Raw genomic sequence first — 23,021 nt, 5'->3', positions numbered from 1 at the left:
GTTTACTGCAAGAAGGATGGATCTTTTTACATCAGATATGCTCAACAACAGAATAGCAGGACTGTCCTGAGGAGTCCTGGGCTCTGCAGCTGGGGAAGTTCAAATGAAGGTCAGACAATAAGCAGGTGGGTGGAGAGTGAGTGAGTGACTTGGAAGGTTGATGAGCGAACAGGGATAATGAACTCAGTCAATTCCTTGGAAAGTCACAGGCTGGGTCGGTGGTGAGGAAATCTCCCTTCTTCTGCTGGTGTTTCTGCTCAGGTGTGAATTTAAGCCAGAGAGCAAGGTTCAGAGCCTGTGAGCAGCATGGTGGTCCCTGTGCTCCTGATGATAAGATCAGCCCTTCTTGTCTTTCTGAGCTTTCTACTCTTTCTCTAGGAAGATGTAATTTCTACTACTAGAGCCAGGGCACAAAATACACATTGACCTAAAACTTCCAACCCAAGCGGACATGGAAAAGACTTTGCAAAGGCAAAATCATGATCTCCTTCAGCACGAGGTGGGAGAAGCCCTTCTTTCTGTCTAACCTGAGTGACGGATCAGTCCCTTTCAGCATTTGTATGAGTGACCCTGAATCTGCACGTTCAGGGTTTCTTTGCCAAGAGTTAGCAGCCTCCCAGGGCCAGAATGCTCTGATGACTTCCAAAGGTGATCCTGTTTATGGAAACCTATCAGACTGAGGCATGTTCCTCAAATTGCATCTGCAAGTAGGAACCTAAGACCTTGCAGTCCTCATCATGGTTGATCCATCTTGTATAGAGCTGGGTCAGGCTGAAGTGTAAAACCTAAGTATAGAGCTAGTAAAAATGGACTGTCTCTAAAATATGTGAAATGAAAAAATGCATGGAGCCACCCCATGAGAATCAGGATTCTAGGTCATGATGTTAATCAATTATAAACATAAAAATATAGAAATGCAAGGAGTCTTTGGTGTCTGCTGAAGGCTTGTTACCATGACTGCTGTGGCTAGGGTCTTCCTCAAGGAACCATATTGGAAAGGAAGGGAGCCCAGGGTTGAAGATCAGGGACAACTGGAGTATGGTCTCTCCCTGTGGGCAGATATTTTTTCTGCTTCTTTTTCCATCTTTCTATCTTTTCTTCTTTATATTTACTGTGGAAGAGAATGGGCTTGACCCAGATATAGAGACACCAGCATAAGCATACATGTTGGGTTTGGAGAAGGAGCAAGCCTAGACTGGGGCCAGGCCCAAGAAGGGCCACCAGGAAGCCCAGCCAACCTCGCAGACCCTTGTTTCCTGTGCTCTGCTCAGGAGTCTGAGGCAATGGGAGAAGTGTGTCTGAGCAACCTACTCCATGCTAGACCAAGGCAAAATCTTTAAGTCACCGGTTCTTGTCCAGTCTCTCCTACCTCCATGTCCAAGCCTGTGGCCGCTTCCTACCTCCTTCTGGGTCTCAGGGCCTTCTTGGGGTTCTCTGTCAGTCCACAGTCTTGCTTTTCAGTGGGACCTCCCTTTCTTCTAGGGGTGCTGAAAATGTTGCCTTACAATTACTTTTATCACATGTTTATCACCTTCCATTCTGTGTTCTTTTCCCCTCTGTTTCCCAAACCCAGCACACTGCCAATGTGAAAGGCTTACTCACAGAGGAGAAACTCATGTGGGTCTTAATCTGATTAAATTGTTATAGCAACTAAAGCTAAGGCGATAATGACTAACAGCTCTACCTTCCCAAGAAACATATTATTGGCACGCTCCAGTGGTATTTACAGTATTTACCCAATGACTCTTTATATAATGGAAACACTGGGGGAAGTGTTGAAATACAGGACCATTCTCCAAACTCCAAACCAGCAACTAGATGGATATTCATTCACTCATCCATCCATTCATCCATCCATCCATTCATCTGGCAGTCATTCATTGACAATTAGTGTGTCTATACATGCTTTAAATTAATTAATGAATAATTCATTAATTAATGAATCAGTAATGATCTGGGGAAGGGGGAGTTGCTAGAGGTGGGGATCAGGAATGGTTTTACCCAGGAAGTCTCTGCTACCATCCACCTCAGAAGGGGCAAACAACATGGCGTTTAGACTGATATCTTACTTCCTTAACTCCATAGGAATGGACAACATTTAGACTGACATCTTCCTTAACTCCATAGGAATTTTCCAATTAGAGGAATTCAGTTCTATGATGGCCCCATCAACATCCAAAACTGCACTTTCCGAAAGTTTGTGGCCCTGGAGGGCCGGCACACCAGCGCCCTGGCCTTCCGCCTGAATAATGCCTGGCAGAGCTGCCCCCATAACAACGTGACCGGCATTGCCTTTGAGGACGTTCCGGTGAGTGAGGCGCCATGGCAGACTCCCGGCAAACCCAGACTTTGGATGGTGATTCACAAGTCCCCTGGGGCCCAGAGTTTGAGCTATTGCCACCACCGCAGGGGTTGAAAAGCCTCCTCCAACTAGGCTGGGCCATGTCCCAGTTTGCTCTTCATCCAAACTGGAAAAGTACAAGCGTAGGTTGCCCCACAGGTCAGGTCTGGGTAAATGCCCGCTTGCTCTCTCCCTGCTCAAAACTCAGGCCAGCCTCCAGAGGACCCCGACGTGTGGATCGAGGTTCCTAGGCTGTTCCTCCAAGGGTCTTGACTTTGACAAACTGAGTCTTATGACCAGGCCACCTGAGTTGGCACAAAGAATCTAACAAGCCCCACAGTTTCCAAGGGAAGTCTTAACTGATGATGTTCTGTTTAATCTCTCCCCGAGAGCAGACTATAAACAGAGCCTTCCTTGCCCTAGACAGAGAAGGCAGAAGAGGAGCTGAGGATTAGGAGATCAGGAGCAAGGGCTGCCCCGTGAGACCAGCCGGGGCCAGGCCTCCTGTGCATTTCCTTCAGGTTATGGATTCCCAGACTTTTCCCTCCTTCTCCTCCCTGCTCCTGCCTTTTGCCTGTTTGCCCAGTTTCTGGCAGGCTGAGGGAAATGATGTGAAACTGAAATGACTTAATGTCTTTACTCAGGCGACTGAGGGCCTGAAAAAGGTCAGTCATGGAAATCTGAGAGGGCCCATGCTGCAAAACTGTCTTCCTGAAACATGCCACACACACATTTTCTCTGGCACATGGATGCCCCCGTGTGTGTGTGTATGTGTAAACGTGTGTGTGCCCTTTCTCATACACACATCACCACCACCTCCCTCTCACACACATTCACACTCACAGTCCTCAGTCCCCCTCCTCCATCTCTGCAGTTGGTGAAGCCTGTGTGTCAGAGCAGTCTCCGAGCTCACCCACAGCAGCCAACCCTCCAGCGAGCAGAGGCCAAAAGTGTGTGCTAGGTCTGGGAGTTGAGGCACGGTGACCCTTTGACTGTGACTCCGGTTGCATCGGAGGGGTCAGCCTTGCGGTTTCTCTCAGTGCCCGAGAGCATCTTTGTTTTGGCTGGCTTGTAATGTCAGTGGAAATCGGAAACCTCGCCCTGGCCTGATGACGGCTGCAGTTTCCCTTCACCTTCTAGCCCTGCCTAACTTTCCTGGGCTCTGTTTAGATTACTTCCAGAGTGTTCTTCGGAGAGCCTGGGCCCTGGTTCAACCAGCTGGACATGGATGGGGATAAGACATCTGTGTTCCATGACGTCGATGGTTCCGTGTCCGAGTACCCTGGCTCCTACCTCACGAAGGATGACAACTGGCTGGTCCGGCACCCAGACTGCATCAATGTTCCCGACTGGAGAGGGGCCATTTGCAGTGGGCGCTATGCACAGGTGGGGACACCTTTCTGGGGGCCGGTCACTCACTTATTCACTCATGCAACAAGCATTCAGTGAGTGCCTACTGTATGCCTAGCTCTGTTTCAGGGCACAAAGAGATACAGAATTTTTTTTTCTTTTTCTTTCTTTCTTTTAATTTTTTTCTCCTCACCCAGTAGGATTTTTACAAAGTTAAAATCAAAACACTTGGTAAACAAAATGCTTAGAAAAAAAAGAACCCTCTGGGTCAAATGCTTCGATTCAAGTCAGGTTCCAACACTTACCATTGGACTTTGGGCAAATTACTTGGACTCTTGGAGCCTCAGTTTCCTCACCTGTAAAATAGTTGAACTTTCCTAGCGAGATTTTGGGGGTGGCTTCAGAAAATACATGTAAAATGTTTCACCAGCCCTATCCAATAGAAATATAATGCAAGCCATACATGTAATCTTAAATTTTCTGGTAGCCATGTTAAAAAGTAAAAAGAAACATAATTTAATTTTAATAATACTTTAATTGTATTCAAAATACTATCATTAAACATGAATCAGTGTAGAAAATCATTAAACAGTTCTTGTTTTTTTTTTCTGTCTTCAAAATCCACTGTTGCCCACTCAATTTTCAATCAAGGGAAGTGTAGTCCTACTGAAACAATAACGTTGTGTTTAATGTGAATTTTTAATTTTATTTTAAATTTATTTTTGCATTTTTATTGCTATATAGTATATTCTCTTGGAGCATGCATGATATTTTGATACATGTATATAATATGTAATGATCAAATCAGGGTAATGGGATAGGAAAAAATATTTACATTGCTTTTGTTTTGAAATTTAAATGAATTAAAGTTTAAAATTCAGATCCTGAGTCACAGTGGCCACATGTCCAGTGCTCAGTGGCCACATGAGGGACAGGGCAGGTCTAGATGGTGCCTAGAATGGGGCAGAACTGAAAATATTAGTTAGCTATTATTATATTATTGTTACTTCTAGTATTTTGATGAATGACTAATGAATAAATGACTAAGGGCAGAGAGGCCTGAGAAAATGAATTGTCAGGTTCACAGTGAGCCAGATCATCTCAGAGAGTGAAGGAAACATGTATGAATGAAGACGCTGTCTTCAAAACTATCCTACAAGGCAGGCATTATTATCACCACTGTGGGTGTCAGGAATTGGGGTGTTAGAAAAGAGCTAAATGGTGGTTTGGGTGTGGAGGAGTGATAGGAGAGGGAGATAGTGTTGGTCTGAAGGAAAAGGGCCATAAGGGGCAAAGGGGGCACAGGGTGCAGCTGGTGGGGGTCAGGTGCCAGCGGAGGTGGCAGGGCTAGCATTTAGCAGGAAGAAGGACCACAGGAAGACTGGGGCAGAGGGCAGGAAGCTGAGGGTGTTTCTCTCTGCAGTAGAAGGTGATGTCATGTGCTGAGAATTTGGGGATTGGGCTTGAGGAAAGTAACCTCCAGAGAGTGATAAAGATTTGGAAGAGCTGCTGTAGAGAGTGGAAAATGTTGACAAGAAGCTTGTGGAAGGAGCACCTGGCAGTGTTGAAAACCTAGCGGAGACTGGAGGCGGTGCATTTGCAGAGGCATCTCTCTCCCAGGCTGTGGGATTTTCTCAGCTCTGCTCGAGAGCCCTGGGAGAGGCAGAGCTGTGCAATGAGTCAGGGGGAGGCTTCTGCTGCAGGTGTGGGCAGAGGAAGGGCCAAGATCCTAATGGGAGTGAGTGGTTGATGTGATGGTCTGAGAAAGATAAGAAGGGAAGTGGAGTCAGAAGGGAGCTGATGGAGGACAGTCATGCCCTGAGTAATTGAAGGATGACCAAACCCTTAAGCCTGGCATCCATGCTGTTAGCATTACACAGCCTCAGCTCAAGGTCTAGGTATCCCATACGGAGCCTTGATTTTCCTTCCCACACTTTCTTTCTGATACGTTGCTTATCTTCTGTGAAGAAAAGCTCATTGTTAGAGCTTGCCAGATTATCATAACTGGCAACTGGTTAACTGTTATCCATAGTATTTTCCCTTCACTTTACATCTTACAAAATGCTTTAATGTATCCTTTACCTTCTGATACTCAGGGCAACTCCCTAAGATGGGCACGGTTGGTTTCTCTTTCCATCTTATATGCGATAAAACTAGAGGGGAAGATAACCACTTCCTTCCAAAAGCACAACATCATTGCACATTGGTGTGATTGTCTCTCTTGGCCACAGTTACGGGGATATTGTTTTATGAATTTGGGATGTGCCATAAAACAGGACACAGTGGTTTTTTTTTGTTGTTTTTTTGTTTTTTGTTTTGTTTTGTTTTTTGAGACAGAGTTTCACTCTTGTTGTCCAGGCTGGAGTGCAATGGCGTGATCTTGGCTCACCACAACCTCCGCCTCCCAGGTTCAAGAGACTCTCCTGCCTCAGCCTCCCTAGTAGCTGGGATTACAGGCATGTGCTACCACGCCCGGCTAATTTTGTATTTTTAGTAGAGACAGGGTTTCTCCATGTCTGTCAGGGTGGTCTCGAACTCCCAACCTCAGGTGATCCGCCCACCTCGGTCTCTCAAAGTGCTGGGATTACAGGCGTGAGCCACTGTGCCTGGCCGACACAGTGTTTTAAACCAATGCTGGGCTAAAGCATCCAGGCTCTTAGGTCCCTGGGTCTCAATGGCTGACAGTCTTGCTTTCAGTTTTTCCTCTGAAATGAGGCACCATTTATTCATGCAGTGTGTTGTGGCATCACAAGGACTGGCCTCAGGGGCCAGACACTGAGAGGGAGTAGGAGGGAGAGATAGGCCAACACACCCAGGCACTCTCTCAAATGCAGGCAGAGTAACTGCCAGTTATAGGCGAGTTGCATTTTATGGTAGAATTATAAAAGTTCTCTCTTTCTCTCACTCCCTTCCTCCTCCATCCACATCTCTGTCCTTTGTCCAAAATTTGCCATCTGACTATTATGCAGGCTCTTCTCAAATTTCCACTGGAAGCTCAACAGAGCACTTTTATGAAGATGCACAGAAAGCATTAGCTGGATTACACAGTAAGGCCTGGGCTGTGTCCACCAGCAGAAAGAGATGTCCCCTTATTTGGCCTTTCTTTCATTCAAGCCTTCTAAAAAGGGTTCTGTAAAGAGAAAGTGCCTTTGAAAGTGCAGTCTGTAGTCAGATGTTAACCAGACACTCTTGGAATAACCCTTTGTAATAGCCTCATTGTGTGTTTCCTTTTTGGGTTTTAAAAGATGTACATTCAAGCCTACAAGACCAGTAACCTGCGAATGAAGATCATCAAGAATGACTTCCCCAGCCACCCTCTCTACCTGGAGGGGGCGCTCACCAGGAGCACCCATTACCAGCAGTACCAGCCGGTTGTCACCCTGCAGAAGGGCTACACCATCCACTGGGACCAGACGGCCCCCGCCGAACTCGCCATCTGGCTCATCAACTTCAACAAGTGAGTGGGTGCCCGGCCAGGAGCAGTGAGATCTGTGGGCAGCTGCTCTGACTGAGCTCAAAGCTGATAACGATGATTTGTTGCAAAGTCCTGGCCTTGCCTCTTACGGAACCACAAGCTAGCCCATGTGATTGATCCCTGCAGGAGTACCTAGAGGGGCTGACATCACCCAGGAGTTAAGCATTAAAGGACACAGGCCAAGCCCCCGCTCCGGCATGGGTGACCTTGGGTAGGGCATGTAACCTCTTGAGCCTGAGCTCCTTGATCTTTGAGTTGAGGATAGTATTATCGTGCAGGAGTGCAATGAGGATCTAGGGAGATGAGGTATGGTGGGCACCCAGGACCTGGCATTAGCGAGTGCTCGATAGATGGCAAAAATATCTGGGTATTGTTGTTACCATCCTACAGAGAGGGAAATGAGGTTCTGCGAGATAAAGTGATGAGGGTGAGGGCATCTAGATAGGGCTTCCTATATTTAGATTCAAGTATTTTCTATGCACATCATTTACTTGTCACAGTATTTCTGTGAGAAGGACATTGATCAGATGTGGGAAATGAGACCGAAGAGATGAAATGGACCCTACAATCAAGCTGGACCCAGAAGGGGCTGAGCCTAGGTCCTTTGGATCCTGTGCTCTTTAACTACAAAAAGAATGTCTTTTTCCCAAAGTTCCATACGGAGCACCCCCAGGGTTGGCCCTGGAGACACACCAGTGAAGCATTCAGACTCTCTGCTCACAGGCGGCCATTGTCTCTCCCTCGCTCCTTGAACACTGCAACTCAGTCGCCATGGCAGCAAATGTTCTTTCAAAATTTCCCATACAAAAGTAGAGGTGTCATTTGGTGGAGGTTTTTTGGTCTGTTTCTCCAAGGCATGCTCCAAAGGCCCTGTGGCCTGGACACCCTTGCTTGTAACCTGACTCTACTTCCAATCCTAGGGGCGACTGGATCCGAGTGGGGCTCTGCTACCCGAGAGGCACCACCTTCTCCATCCTCTCAGATGTTCACAATCGCCTGCTGAAGCAAACGTCCAAGACAGGTGTCTTTGTGAGGACCTTGCAGATGGACAAAGTGGAGCAGAGCTATCCTGGCAGGAGCCACTACTACTGGGACGAAGACTCAGGGTGAGCAGGTGCCCACCTGGCTGCAGGAAAGTGGCTCGACCTCATCTTGTCCCCTTGGCCTTTCCAATAAGTCTGAGAACAGCCATGTAGTTAATGCCAATTAATGTAAGACATGTTTCTAGGCATTTTGATTCTAAGGCTGGCTGTCCCATACATTAATGACATTTTTAAAGCTGTTAAGCTTTAAAAGTAAAATAAACACTCTATTAAATATACATATACATGTAGGGAATTTACATATTTAAAAAAAAAAAGTGAAGGCAGTAAATCTTAGAATCCAGAAAACATGGTACATTATCTCAAATCCTCACAACAACCCACTTGGAGCAGAGGATTAAGAGATGGGCAGCCAGGCGTGGTGACTCACACCTCCCAGCACTTTGGGAGGCCGAGGTGTGCGGATCACAAGGTCAAGAGTTCGAGACCAGCCTGGCCAACATGGTGAAACCCCATCTTTACTAAAAATACAAAAATCAGCTGGGCATGGTGGTGCGTGCCTGTAATCCCAGCTACTCAGGAGGCTGAGGCAAGAGAATTGCTTGAACCTGGGAGGCAGAGGTTGCAGTGAGCCAAGATTGCGTCATTGCACTCCAGCCTGGGTGACAGAGTGAGACTCTACCTCAAAAAAAAAAAAAAAAAAAAAAGAGAGAGAGAGAGAGTGAAAGAGATGGGCAAAGAAGGCACAGGGAAAATAGGAGAGACTTCCTGAGATCATAGCATAAATTTGACCCAGCTGGATTTGAACCTAGATCTGTCTGTCTTCAAAGCCCCTCACCCTTTTACTAACCTGCACTAGGTTCTATTCAATAGAGATATAATGAAAACAGAGTATCTGTTCCTGGGAGTTCTTTGATCCCCTCTCTTAAAAAGAAATTTAGTCTAATATCTTAAGAATGCCAAGCCAGCTCCACAGCGATGTCAATAGCAAACTGTGAGGAGTAAGGGTGAAAGATCATTTGATGGCCCGTTTTCTATTCTTATATGGAAGCCAATGATAAGGAAACTGATAACAGGTGATCTGTCTTATTTATGGCTCCATCAATTTGATTAAGGGAAAATTAAAATTTAGAATTAAAAGTATAAGTACAATGTTGGGATGGGAGGGCAATAAAAAATACCCTTCTCCCCACACAAGCGCTAAGCCAGTTGGGGGCAGACAAGCTGGCAGGTGAAGAGGAAGAGATCCATTTTATTGATGATAAAGCTGTTGGAGAATAGAGCTTCCCAATATCATCCCCAATTTTACCTTCTCCGCCGCAGGTAGCACTGAGCACAGGCTCCCCACATAGGGCCCAGTCCCAAAACCTCAGAGCATGTAAGACAGACCAGAGTGCCCCTGCTCTACGGGCTGAGCCAAATACCCAAAACCAACCAATTATAAGACACTCTCTTCCCATGGGAAGAAGTGGATGAGGGGAGGGACCAGGGGCCAGGAGTATTTAGGAAAATCCTCCCATATGAAAACCAGAGGAGGAGGAATGAGATATGCTCCACATACCACTAGGAAACATTATGATTAAAGTAACAGATGTTGATAAGGTAAAGTCCCTGGGATACCATCCATGCAGATTTTCTTCTTTTCGGCTCGTGAGCTGAAATGTTCAAAAGATGTGAAATTTTCAAATGGAAATTTCCACTAAGTAAGTTGAACCTCTTTGATCAAAGTCTTAAAAATCTAAGGCTTGTCCGCTTGTCACCTTAAGCACATTTTTTTGGTTGGTAGCTTAGCTTAGCCCTATGCCTGTTGATCATTACGTTGTGTTTCAATTCGGCGATGCCTTAGGGACCAGGAGTTGGGTTATAGGGGGTCTGTTTCCCATGGAGAACAGCTGCAAACTGTTGGGCTTTTAAAAATCTTTCTGCCTTATACATTTGTTATTTTTTATATTCAGAGCACCTGCCTTTAGCAGCTACCTTCTAATAATCTACTATGGGCTAGGATACTTAACAACTAGCTTGCCATAATTAGGGGTAAAATTAAAATAAGTCAGCTGAAAGGGAGGGGGTTTCAAAGTGTGAAATACATAAGCTGCCATTTTTTCCAGGTTAAAAAAACTCTTAAGTGATTGTAGCTGTGTTCTGGATAGCTAAGTTTGCTTAACACCACCTCAGTGAATTATTATAATGATTCTTACTAAATAATAAACAAGTATATTATTTAAGGTGCACAGCCATCAATAGCGCTGCTCTGCAACATTACCTGGTCATAGCGAGGATTTGAGCACTGGGCTGGCAGGTGCCCAGGCCCATGCTGCTTTTGTGCCTCCCAGGGTCTTGCAGTTCAGCCAGCTCGCACACATCCAAGTTGTAGGTCAGGATTAGGGAAGGCAGCTGCTGCCTACCACGGGCTGGATGGTCTTTTAGGTCACTCCCGATTTAGATAATCTGATATATAATGGCAACAGAGAAACCTGAATACTGTGAAGTTTTGTGCAGAAGCCTCAGGACCAATCCCATTTCTGTGCCTTGGTTCCAGGAGTGGTTTGGACCATGTTGGGAGCCTGCAGGGAGACGTGACCATGGGCAGCACTGAACTGCCTTCCTCCTAAGCTGCTCAAAGTGGGTGCTCACCTGCCTCCCCAACTTTCCCACCATGCGGGCATGGAACACAGATATGGCTGCTCTGCTGTCAGCCCTGAGCACGAGGCCTCTGTAACAGTCAGTTTCTACTTTATTCTGAGATCACTTGATGTGGATGGCTTGAAACATAAAACCACTCAAGGAAGCTCAGATTAAGTGGAGGTGCTACAGAGAGAAGACCAAGGGGTCTTCAAGAACTAAAAACCCAGTTGGGCCTATGGGCTCAGGTGCTGAAAACAACAAAGCCAGCAGGGAGGAGACAGCCTGCCTACCCCTTGTGTCTCTCCATCTCCCCATGTTCACACACATACGCACACATGCTTGGCCTCTTGTTTCAGCTACTTGCTACAAACTGCCTTCCTCTGGTGATTCCTTAGCAGGCACGGGGCACGACAAGGTTGTCAGCCCCGACTCCATGTGGTCTTTTAGTTCAAGCACCAACCAGTGGTGGACAAGACCTGCTGGGTCCCATGAGAGTGAGAATCTTGGTTACTGGGTAGCCAATCCATGGCCCCTCTGTGAGTCCAATGTGTGCCCCTGGTCTGAGCAGCTCTGTGGTAGGGGTTTGGAGGTGACGGCATTGTGGTGCAAACCCAGCTCCCTAGTCTGAATGGGCTCAGTGAAGGCTTGGTCCCTAGAGCAAGATGGGTGGTAGATACCCCATATCCTATCTTCCCATGTTTCAGATGCAGGACTCAGCCTGCGAGTGCTTTGTTGCACTAAAAGAACAATAATGAATCCCAAGTGAGTACTGTGTTTTCCTTACAATCTGACTCCCTGTAACACTGGGTCAGCTTCCTTTACAATAATAATAATTATTTTAAATAAATTATAAAATAATTTTTGGAATAGATTATGGTTTGGAGAAAAGTTGAGTTAGGAAGACAGAGCATTTCCTCACCAGTCACCATGCTGGGATGGAAAATGCTGGCTCTGTCACTTCCCAGCTGTGTGGTCCTGGGTGAGTCACTTCACTTCTCTGAGCCACCATTTTCCCATCCAGGAATTCAGGATGATAATAGTACCTACTGGACAGGATTGTTTGAGGATTAAATGAGATATGTTGATTTACTATGTGTGCACGGCATGGCACATAAAACGTGCTCAGAATAGAAATGCCATTCTTATTAGCTTTTTCTTCAATGCATTTGTTCCTTATTTCTCCAACTACATACAACTCTGTGATAGACATGGTTCCATTCTATAAGGCCGCTGGGTCAACCTGCTGTGACCAGCTCAGAGTAAATATCTCGGTGGGTGAGAGGAGAAGGGGGAGGTTTGAGTGCCCAAGCAAATGCCCAGCAATGCTCCTTGTGTGCAGGCTGTTGTTCCTGAAGCTGAAAGCTCAGAACGAGAGAGAGAAGTTTGCTTTCTGCTCCATGAAAGGCTGTGAGAGGATAAAGATTAAAGCTCTGATCCCAAAGAACGCAGGCGTCAGTGACTGCACAGCCACAGCCTACCCCAAGTTCACCGAGAGGGCTGTCGTGGACGTGCCAATGCCCAAGAAGCTCCTTGGTTCTCAGCTGGTGAGTGGCTGACAGCAAGTCTGGACCCCTTTGCCGTCCAGTTAGGCCCAGACCCAATTAGGTCCCTCACTCAGCTCCACAAACCATTTCCTGCGACTGGGGATACAGGAAGAGTTGGGGAATGACCACCCAAACCTAACAATTGCATTGGGTTCTATGTGTTTTCCAGAAAACAAAGGACCATTTCTTGGAGGTGAAGATGGAGAGTTCCAAGCAGCACTTCTTCCACCTTTGGAACGACTTTGCTTACATTGAAGTAAGTGCCTCCGGCCCCTGGAGGATTAGGGTTTGCTCAATGAGAGGTGATACTGTGTCCTGGAGCTGCTGTCACAAATTCCTACAAACTGGGTGGTTTGCATTAAACAAGAGAAAGTTATTCTCACAGTTCAGGAGGCCAGAAGTTCAAGAGCAAGGTGTTGGCAGCAGTGGTTTCCTTCGGGGGCTAGGGGCGGGGAACCTGTTCCATGCCTCTTCTCGCTTCTGGTGGCTGCCGGCACTCCTGCACACTCCTCGGCTTGCAGACACTTTAATCTCTGTCTTTATGTGGACTTTTCTCCTGAGTGTGTGTGTCTCACCTCTCCTCCTGCCTTTTTTTTTTTTTTTTTGCAAAGGCACCTATCTTTGAATTTAGGGCCCACCCTAGAAATCCAGATGGTTTCATCAAAAAATCTTTAACTTAATTCCATCTGCAAAGATTGTATTTCCAGATAAGTCCACTTTCACAGGTTCCGGGTGGACGTATCTTTTGCAGGGCCACTATTTGACCCACTACTGAGGGCTACAAGGAGTTAAGTGGATAATGGAGTTTATGCTTTGAACAGCTGCAGAGGCACCTTCTGCCTTCAGGGACTGCTTGGGAACCACCAGGGCAGGAGAATCTTGGGGTTTTGGCACCCCGCCTCACACCTGGATTGCTCTGACTCTGCAGGTGGATGGGAAGAAGTACCCCAGCTCGGAGGATGGCATCCAGGTGGTGGTGATTGATGGGAGCCAAGGGCGCATGGTGAGCCACATGAGCTTCAGGAACTCCATTCTGCAGGGCATACCGTGGCAGCTTTTCAACTATGTGGCGACCATCCCTGACAAGTGAGTCTGTGCCTCTGCTTCTGGAATTGGCTGCTGGCACAGCAGACCCCTGGGCAAGGGGCCCCTGCCTCGCACAAAGGCCCTCATCACAGATCAGTCTGGAAAAGCTCAGGCAGTCTCTACAGCCTGCCCACAAATCATGGGTGTTGGACGAGAGTGTCCTTGCCTGTGGACTCTGGTGTTGGAGCCGGGCTGCTGTGAATGTAGGTCAGGCGGAGGCGGCGGGACAGCCCCGCTACACATGGGAAGGTTGCCCTGGCCCTCTTCACTACACTCCCGGCATGATCTCATCCCCTCCCACACCTTCAATACTATCCAAGTGCTGATGGCTACTATCTCCAGCCTGGATCTCCTTCCTAAGCACCCGACATTCCAATCCAACTGCTACTTGGACAATGTCACCTGGACGTCTTGTATGGAACTGAATTCTCAGCCTTTTAAAATGTTTAACCTCCCAAACCAGCCACTTCTTCAGTTTTGATGAAATCATCACAGTCCATCCTGAGAGCTAGGCCAGAATCTGGGCATTCTGTTTGACTCCTCTTTCTTTCCTCCACACACTATCATCACACACTATCAATTCCACCTGCATTACTGCTCGCCTGCTGGTTCCCTCCACAGCATCCTCTCTTCTGCTCCTCTGCCCAGGCCTTTGCTGGTCATCACCAGCACTGTTGGCATAGTCTCCTAACAGGCCTCCCTCTTCCAGTTGCCCTAACTCCAACTCATCTTCCATATTGGCTGCTGGTTTAAACTTCTTAAATGTAGGGAAAACCTGTGTCCCCTCTCCTTAGCAATCTTTGGTAATTCCCCAATACCTTACAAGTCTCCCCACATTGCCTCCTTGGTGAGGTCTTTTCCCATCCAACCCAAAAGTTCTATCTCAGCTGGGCACAGTGGCTTACACCTGTAATCCCAGCACTTTGGGAGGCCGAGGTGGGCAGATCACGAGGTTGGGAGTTTGAGATCAGCTTGGCCACTATGGTGAAACCCCGTCTCTACTAAAAATACAAAAAACTTAGCTGGGTGTGGTGGTGCACACCTGTAGTCCCAGCTACTCGGGAGGCTGAGGCAGGAGAATCACTTGAACCCAGGAGGCAGAGGTTACAGTGAGCCAAGATTGTGCCACTGCACTCCAGCCTGGGTGACAGAGCAAGACTCCATCTCAAAAAAAAAAAAAAAAAAGTTCTACCTCTGCTAAAGCACTACTCACAATAGGTCTGGTGGACACATCTGTTGCCCCATGAAGAGTGTGGCCTTCTCAATGTTGGGGCCGTGTCTAACTTCCCTTTGCATTTCTAGCACAGAACATGGCTAGTTCACTCAGGAGCCACAACCTGGTGGAAAGTCTAAGCACTTCATGTGGTACCTGCTACATAGTAGGTGCTTAGTAAACATTAATAGTTATTGAATGAAAGCAAATGTACTTCCCAGATGCTGACTCCATGAGGGGCACGATGTGAACTGGGTACCTGGTGAGATTTTGGATAATGGGATTTTGCTTAACCACATTTACTCCCTCCCTCATTCCCCCATCAGATGCTCCTTCGGCTTTCTATTTTTCATATGCAGATTCAGACAGAAGGACAAGGTTGACCAAAGTCAGAAAAATAGTTATTATCTAGAGATCATGCCGTTTTGGGCAGAGGATTTTCTTTTGAAATGGAAGAGGATGCAGAAGCTTGGAACAAGAAACTAGACTGCAGTGCTACTCTGTTTGGAACCGTGTGCAAGGCTCCTTCCAGCCCGAGCAGCAGCAACTCTCTGGGGGAAGCCCTTACTGGAATGGGCCACTCCCTGGGCTGGTGCTGGGTACCCAGACAGGCATTGGTACCACTAGACCCCTCTCTAACCTCCTGGAAAGCAGCAGGGAATGAGGCAAGGCAGGTCCTGTCCTACTGTGGCTACGGGCCTTGCCTAGCCTGGCCCACCCTTCCTACCCCATCCAGCAGGCCACTACTGGCCCCAGGGTCCTGGGGAGAGAAGAGGGCAGCTGCTCACACCGTAAACATCTAGCATGGCTTCTGGGAGCTGCCTGTGCCCTGCCACTCTGTGGGAGACTCCGTGCTGGCTGGTGCACGGGCTTCGAGGCCATGAGGATGGCATACCAGGCAAAGAAGTGTGCCCAACACAAGCAGGCTTCTGGGCGTCAGTGGGAGGCGGTGGGGACAAAAGAAGCCTGTCTCCCTGTCCCGCTCATGTGAGCTAACCTAGGTCCCCATCAGGAGGGCAGGACCTACATTTGAGTCCCATAAGTAGGAAGGTTGAGCTCCAACAAGGGACCATTAGCTTTTGTTCTGAAATGAAACAATGCAGAAATATCCTCCAGAGAACAGATCCTGAATCTAGAGTGGAGGATGTGTTAGCGATGAGCCCTCTCTCCTTAAGGGGCCTCACCCTACCAACCCTTTGGGCCTCACTCTCCAGCCTTCCTCAAGGGCCTGAGGCAGCCCCAGCTCCCTTCCTATCTATCCTATTTCACACAAGCCCTTTGCATCTTAAGATCTTTCCTGCTGCTCCCAGTGGGACACAAATAGGGGTAACAACAGATTCCAGAATCCTATACAGTTTTTCCATGTCTGGACTGTGGTCTGTGGTTACAGAGTTCCTTTGAGATACGAACTGGATGCCCCATTGAGCTTCTGCCCCATTTCTATTCCCAAGGGAGGTGCTCACTTCCTCCTGTCTGGCCCAGCATGCTGAGTCTGCCACTGTGAAGGCTATTTTCCCAGCACTTTGGACTGAATACACCCCGAGGCAGGGGATAGACACTCCTTATTCCCAAGTCGAACTTTTGCAAGTTGGGACCTTCAGGCTGGGCACACACATTGCTCCAAACCTCTGCCTCTTTCAAGCACATTTCCCTTTGGCAGGTCCTCTGAGATACTTGGTAACTATTTGCTTCAATCTCCCCATTTGCAAAATAGAAGCAATAGCCCTGTCTTGCCTGACCAGAGAGAGAGATGACATGAACATAAGAGGTCAATCTGAGCTCCTGATACAATCTGAGCTCCTGATACAACCCGAGCATCATGGTAATGACATGGTGTTCTCCCCAGAAAGACTTCAAATCTGGCCATGCTCTTCCTGCAGCTCAGAGGAAGCTGGCTCTGGACTGTACTAAGCCTGTGTCCATCGAAAGAAGACAGCAAAAGAAAGATGGGCTCCAAGAGAAATCTTCTAGCATGGGGCTTCTAGAGCTTTAATGTATATACGATCTCCTGCAGATCTTGTAAAAACGCAGATTCTGATTCAGAGAGTCTGCAGTGGAGGAATTCTGTGGTTCTAATGAAATTCCAAGAGATGCCAAATGGAGCTGGTTTCTAGAACCTTCAGGATCTACAGGAGCCCCTGGATGGTTTTATGATTTGACAGATGCCCCCCTCCTTCTTCCCTCACCTCCTCTCTCTCTCATCCCTTCCTCCTTCCTTCCTCTGTCACCACATTTCTATGTGGTCTTACCTAACCAGGGCTGAGAACGTTCAAGGGAAGAGATGCATATTGAAGTCCTACTGTGTGCCGAGCCCTGGCATGGCGTGCTCTGTTTACAGCCTCTCCTCTGTTTGGAGAGAGACATATAAATGTGGTGAGCTGAGTCCAGGCTTGGAGAAGGCCGTGGGCATCAACTGTGGCCAGATGTGTGGGAGGGAGCTCAGGATGTTCGTCACCACATGGAAAGAGCCCATCAGCTCAGAACACAGGAGAGGCTGCCCTTTCCTGAATCCCTGGCCAGGCCTCTGGGCACTGCTAACTCCAGTCCCACCACGCACAACCCAACATCCCTCCCCATGCCCACTTGCCCCAGTTTGCCCTCTCTCTGGTCTAATTGGTTTCTTCTCTCACAGTTCCATAGTGCTCATGGCATCAAAGGGAAGATATGTCTCCAGAGGCCCATGGACCAGAGTGCTGGAAAAGCTTGGGGCAGACAGGGGTCTCAAGTTGAAAGGTAAGGGTTTGAACTGGGGTTTAAATTGACCCCAAAACCAGAGAAGGCAAATGCCTGGCATGGAGGTTGCTGTCGTCTTTTGCTGAGTTGAGAACATGCTTTGTACTAAACTTGGGTACAACCTCAGAATCCCCCACACAACTAGTGGTCTACTGGAATGGATGGGCAAGATGCCACCTGTTTACCACCCCCACACTGCAGCAAATTTATTATAACTTGCTACCAGCCACTGAAAGAAAATTGCTAGAGTTGTTCACTCATTTGCTTGGAAAGTGGCCCTTTATTCAACAAAAGCATCATAAGAAAAGTAGCTTAGCCTCACCCTCCTACCCAATGCCTGCTATTCAGACTGGCCAGGGGTCCTGCATCTTCTTCAACATTCCAGCTGATGCCTAGCATTTGTATAGTCCTTTGCAGCTTGCAAAACTCTTATTTGTTCCTCTGAGATAGGTAGATGAAAAGAAAACTAGAAGCCCAGAGAACCTACATGGTTTGTCCAAGGCCAGGCAGCTCTTTGGTGGTGAAGACTAGCACAGGTTTGCAGGCTGTGCTGGAACAAGCCATCCAGGAGGGACCTATCAGCATGACAACCATTATACCACAAAAACTAGGTGCAGGGAGAGTCCTCAGAGAGGTTGTGTGGGCGGTACAGCAGCTCCATGGGCAATAATGATAATGATCATTGTGGTTCTGTTTAATGTTCAGCCTTGCACTTTGCAGAACATGTTATAATTATCTCACTTACTCATTAATAACCTGTACACCAGGTACTATTATTTCCATTTAAGATGAGGACACCAAGAATTTAACAGCCAAGCCACTTGTTTAAGGTTAGGACTTGGATCCTAATCTTCCTAACTCAAAGCTGGGCTTCTTAGTTATACACCATCCTCACTATGGAAAATATCAAAATCAGAAGCCCATCATATGGGGCGATAAGAAAAATCAGAAGCAATGCAAACCCTTCAAACCAGCCAAAGGAGAACATAAGGAAAAGAGAAGTATCCTTTCCAGCCCAGTCCTGGAATCATTTTGGAGCCTCTGTCTTTTAAATTAAGATCCTGGTTGCCAAAAGTTGATGTATGTAAGGTGACCTAAGTTGAATGGCACTTTCCCGGTGGTGATAAATGCATGTTGCCTGCCAGGATGGGCTGAGTATAGATGTGGATTCCCATGCCCCTTGGATGCTCAAGCTCTGAACTGCAAGATGGGGAGTGCTGTGTGGGGTTCAGGGGGTTAGAGTTCTAATCTGGGCTGCACCATTTACTACACACTCTTGGTCAAATTCCTTCACCTCTCAGAACTCCTTCTAAAGCCACAGAGTGATAGGGCGGGGGAGGAGATCTTGTAGATCAATGCCATCGTCTGATGGATGGGAACACTAGGCTTCAGAGAGGGGCAGGGACTTGCTGGTGGTCGTAGGGGCAGTTCGAAGGTAGGCAGGTTCCTAGGAGGTCTCCTCCCTTACAATTTGCCCCATTTCCTGCTGTGCATGGCTCCCCTGTCAAAAGCAAAGCCATCACCCTGCCTAGGTGGCAGTGAGGCTCAGGTGAGACCCTGCCTGCCCCATACAAATGCATGTCAGGCACCATCAGTAGCTGAGCACAGAGCTCTTCCCAAGGGGCCACAGTGCAGTGTGGCTGGGGGGTGCCTGGTAGGGGTGGGGGACTGGCGATGGGGAGCCCTGGAACGGGGTGGGGAAGCCATCCTCTCATAGGGCTTTTGCTCAGGAGACTCATCATTGCTTTTCAGAGCAAATGGCATTCGTTGGCTTCAAAGGCAGCTTCCGGCCCATCTGGGTGACTCTGGACACTGAGGATCACAAAGCCAAAATCTTCCAAGTTGTGCCTATCCCTGTGGTGAAGAAGAAGAAGTTGTGAGGACAGCTGCCGCCTGGTGCCACCTCGTGGTAGACTATGACGGTGACTCTTGGCAGCAGACCAGTGGGGGATAGCTGGGTCCCCCCGTCCCTGCCAGCAGCTGCCTGGGAAGGCCGTGTTTCAGCCCTGATGGGCCAAGGGAAAGATATCAGAGACCCTGGTGCTGCCGCCTGCCCCTACTCAAGTGTCTACCTGGAGCCCCTGGGGCGGTGCTGGCCAATGCTGGAAACATTCACTTTCCTGCAGCCTCTTGGGTGCTTCTCTCCTATCTGTGCCTCTTCAGTGGGGATTTGGGGACCATATCAGGAGACCTGGGTTGTGCTGACAGCAAAGATCCACTTTGGCAGGAGCCCTGACCCAGTTAGGAGGTAGCCTGGAGGGCTGGTCATTCACAGATCCCCATGGTCTTCAGCAGACAAGTGAGGGTGGTAAATGTAGGAAAAAGAGCCTTGGCCTTAAGGAAATCTTTACTCCGGTAAGCAAGAGCCAGCCTGACAGGATTAGGAGCTGGGGTGGAACTGGCTACCCTTGGGGAAGAGGCAAGCCCTGCCTCTGGCCGTGTCCACCTTTCAGGAGACTTCGGGCAGCAGGCTGGGACTTGGACTAGATGACTCTCAAAGGCCCTTTTTGTTCTGAGATTCCAGAAGTCTGCTGCATTTCACATGGTACCTGGAACCCAACAGTGGAGGAAAACATTCCTTTCCACTGATATCCATGATGCTCGGTGCCCAGGGCACATGGGATGGAGAGGTGAGAACTAACGCCTAGCTCGAGGGGCCTGCAGTCCAATGGGACAGGCAGTCAGGTCCATGTGCACTGCAATGCCAGGCAGAGAAATCACAGAGAGGTAAAATGGAGACCAGTGCCATTTCAGAGGGGAGGCTCACCAAGGCTTCTTGCTTGCAGGAATGAAGGCTGGGGGCATTTGCTGGGGGGAGATGAGGCAATCTCTGGAATGGCTCAGGGATTCAGCCCTCCCTGCCGCTGCCTGCTGAAGCTGGTGACTGCAGGGTCGCCCTTTGCCCATGCCTCTCTGGCCCACTCATGATAGAGAAGTGTGGTCAGAAGGGAGCAAGGGGCTTTGCTGCTTATGAGCACAGAGGAATTTGGTGTCCAGGCAGCCCCGCCTCTGACTCTGAGAGGGTGGAGTGAAGTCCACAGAAGTGAGTTCCTGCCTTGGGGCCTCATTTGCTCTTCATCCAGGGAACTGAGCACGGGGGCCTCCCGGAGACTCTAGATGTGCTCACACTCCCTTGGTCTGGGATTTCCGAGCTGGAAATATAGAACATATCTAGTCCAAAGCCTTCATTTTAACAGATGGGGAAAATGAGCCCCCAAGATGGGAAAGAACCACATAGCCAGGGGAGGGCCTGGGGAGCCCCACCCTAGCCCTTGCTGCCACACCACATTGCCTCAACAACTGGCCCCTGAGTGCCCAGGCACTCCTGAAGTAGCTTCTGGAAATGGGGACAAGTCCCCTCAAAGGAAAGGAAATGACTAGAGTAAAATGACAGCTAGCCACTCTCTTCCCTCCTGCTCCCAGCGCACACAAACCCGCCCTCCCCTTCGTGTTGGCGGTCCCTGTGGCTTTCACTTTGTTCACTACCTGTCAGCCCAGCCTGGGTGCACAGTAGATGCCAACTCTCCATTGGTGCTACCTAGCTCTCCTGTCTCTGCAGCTCTACAGGTGAGGCCCAGCAGAGGGAGTAGGGCCTGCCATGTTTCTGGTGAGCCATTTGACTGATCTTGGGTGTCTGAACAGCTATTGGGTCCACCCCAGTCCCTTTCAGCTGCTGCTTAATGCCCTGCTCTCTCCCTGGCCTACCTTAGAGAGAGCCCAAAGAGCTCCTGTAAGAGGGAGAACTCTATCTGTGGTTTATAATCTCACACGAGGCACTGGGGTCTCCCTGGGTCTTGTGATGAACTACGTTTATCCCCTTTCCTGCCCCAACCACAAACTTTCCTTCAAAGAGGGCCTGCCTGGCTCCCTCCACCCAACTGCACCCATGAGACTCGGTCCAAGAGTCCATTCCCCAGGTGGGAGTCAACTGCCAGGGAGGTCTTTCCCACCAAACATCTTTCAGCTGCTGGGAGGTGACCATAGGGCTCTGCTTTTAAAGATATGGCTGCTTCAAAGGCCAGACTCACAGGAAGGACCTCTTCCAGGGAGATTAGCGGTGATGGAAAGGAGAGTTAAAATGACCTCATGTCCTTCTTGTCCACGGTTTTGTTGAGTTTTCACTCTTTTAATGCAAGGGTCTCACACTGTGAACCACTTAGGATGTGATCACTTTCAGGTGGCCAGGAATGTTGAATGTCTTTGGCTCAGTTCATTTAAAAAAGATATCTATTTGAAAGTTCTCAGAGTTGTACATATGTTTCACCATACAGGATCTGTACCTAAAACTTTCTTTCCTAAACCATTCACCAAGAGCCAATATCTAGGCATTTTCTTGGTAGCACAAATTTTCTTATTGCTTAGGAAATTGTCCTCCTTATTATTTCTGTGTGTAAGACTTAAGTGAGTTTGGTCTTTAAGGAAAGCAACGCTCCTCTGAAATGCTTGTCTTTTTTCTGTTGCCGAAACAGCTGGTCCTTTTTCGGGAGTTAGATGTATAGAGTGTTTGTATGTAAACATTTCTTGTAGGCATCACCATGAACAAAGATATATTTTCTATTTATTTATTATATGTGCACTTCAAGAAGTCACTGTCAGAGAAATAAAGAACTGTCTTAAATGTCATGATTGGAGATGTCCTTTGCATTGCTTGGAAGGGGTGTACCTAGAGCCGTGGACATTGGCTCTGGTCTGGAAAATTTTGCTGTATTATAGTAAACATACAAAGGATGTCATCATCTTGTCTGTTTCATTTTCTATTAAAATGGGCTTCATTTTATCTAGGGATAATAACTTATCTAAGGATAGCCTAAGATAACCAGTTATCTAAGGATAATAAGGCTGATGAAATCACCCCATGTGTCTGCCTTACTTCCATGGCTTTATTCCCAAGAGCTAGTCATATGTCAACATCCTACTCTGCCCTGCCCATGGCGGGGGGCGGGGGCGGGCGCGGGGGGATGTCCATAAAAGCAGGTGGAGATGGTTCAAAGAAAGAAAAGATGTCATTCATATGGCCAGCCATGTCCAGAACATGATGCATCCTCCACATTTCTAAGCGGTCAGGAGGCTGTCACTTCAACTCCCCTCCCTGATGGGGAAGCCAAGCAGAAGCAGCACTCTTGTTTTCCTCCCAGGCCCTGTTTGGCCAGAGGCCAAACACATGTTTGACAAGAGCATGGGGCTGAGGTGGCAAAAACAGGTCCAAATCAAACTGGCAGACAAGAGAGGTAGGCACAGGTAGAGGGCACCTCAAGCAGTGCTGGAAGGGGTCTGGAGGGGAGACAGTGAGGGGCAGAAGTTACAGCAGGTGAACTGGGAGTGGTCCGGAACTGCCTGTCCACAATGGCAGCCACTAGCTTCATGGGGCTACATACATTTAAATTAATTTAAATTAAATGCAATTACAAATCCAGTTCCTCAATCACACTGGCCACATTTCAAGTGCTCAATGGCTATGTGTGTCTAGTGGCTGCCATATAGGATAGAGCCGATATAAAACATTTCCATCATCACAGAGAGTTCTTCTCTTGATGATTTCCAAAGAGCTTCTGGGTCTTATACATTGAGGTTAAAAACAAAACAACTATGTCTCGTGTGTGTGTGTGTGTGT

At 48.1% G+C, this 23,021-nt stretch overlaps 1 protein-coding gene across 4 annotated transcripts in view; it reads left to right on the top strand.

Annotated features, from left to right (window-relative positions):
• CEMIP (cell migration inducing hyaluronidase 1) overlaps positions 1-22,143 on the top strand; it is a 171,771-nt gene extending 149,628 nt beyond the window's left edge. For 2 of the 4 annotated variants that reach the window (XM_009210765.2, XM_017960862.2), the window contains 9 exons: positions 2,128-2,308; positions 3,512-3,727; positions 6,937-7,148; positions 8,087-8,272; positions 12,174-12,378; positions 12,548-12,634; positions 13,307-13,464; positions 17,310-17,410; positions 19,163-22,143. In XM_009210765.2, the coding sequence (XP_009209029.1) occupies positions 2,128-2,308; positions 3,512-3,727; positions 6,937-7,148; positions 8,087-8,272; positions 12,174-12,378; positions 12,548-12,634; positions 13,307-13,464; positions 17,310-17,410; positions 19,163-19,290 (1,474 nt within the window). In that variant the 3' untranslated portion in view covers positions 19,291-22,143. The remainder of the gene's footprint in view (positions 1-2,127; positions 2,309-3,511; positions 3,728-6,936; positions 7,149-8,086; positions 8,273-12,173; positions 12,379-12,547; positions 12,635-13,306; positions 13,465-17,309; positions 17,411-19,162) is intronic. The other 2 variants (XM_003901294.4, XM_021940816.2) reach the window with 1 other exon arrangement.
• The last annotated feature ends 878 nt before the right edge of the window (positions 22,144-23,021 follow it).

Source organism: Papio anubis, chromosome 7 (genome assembly GCF_008728515.1).
Source record: "Papio anubis isolate 15944 chromosome 7, Panubis1.0, whole genome shotgun sequence".
In the NCBI taxonomy this organism is placed as follows: Eukaryota; Metazoa; Chordata; class Mammalia; order Primates; family Cercopithecidae; genus Papio; species Papio anubis.
Note: the sequence above shows the minus strand (reverse complement) of the source record. Positions and strands in the feature narration are given on the sequence as shown.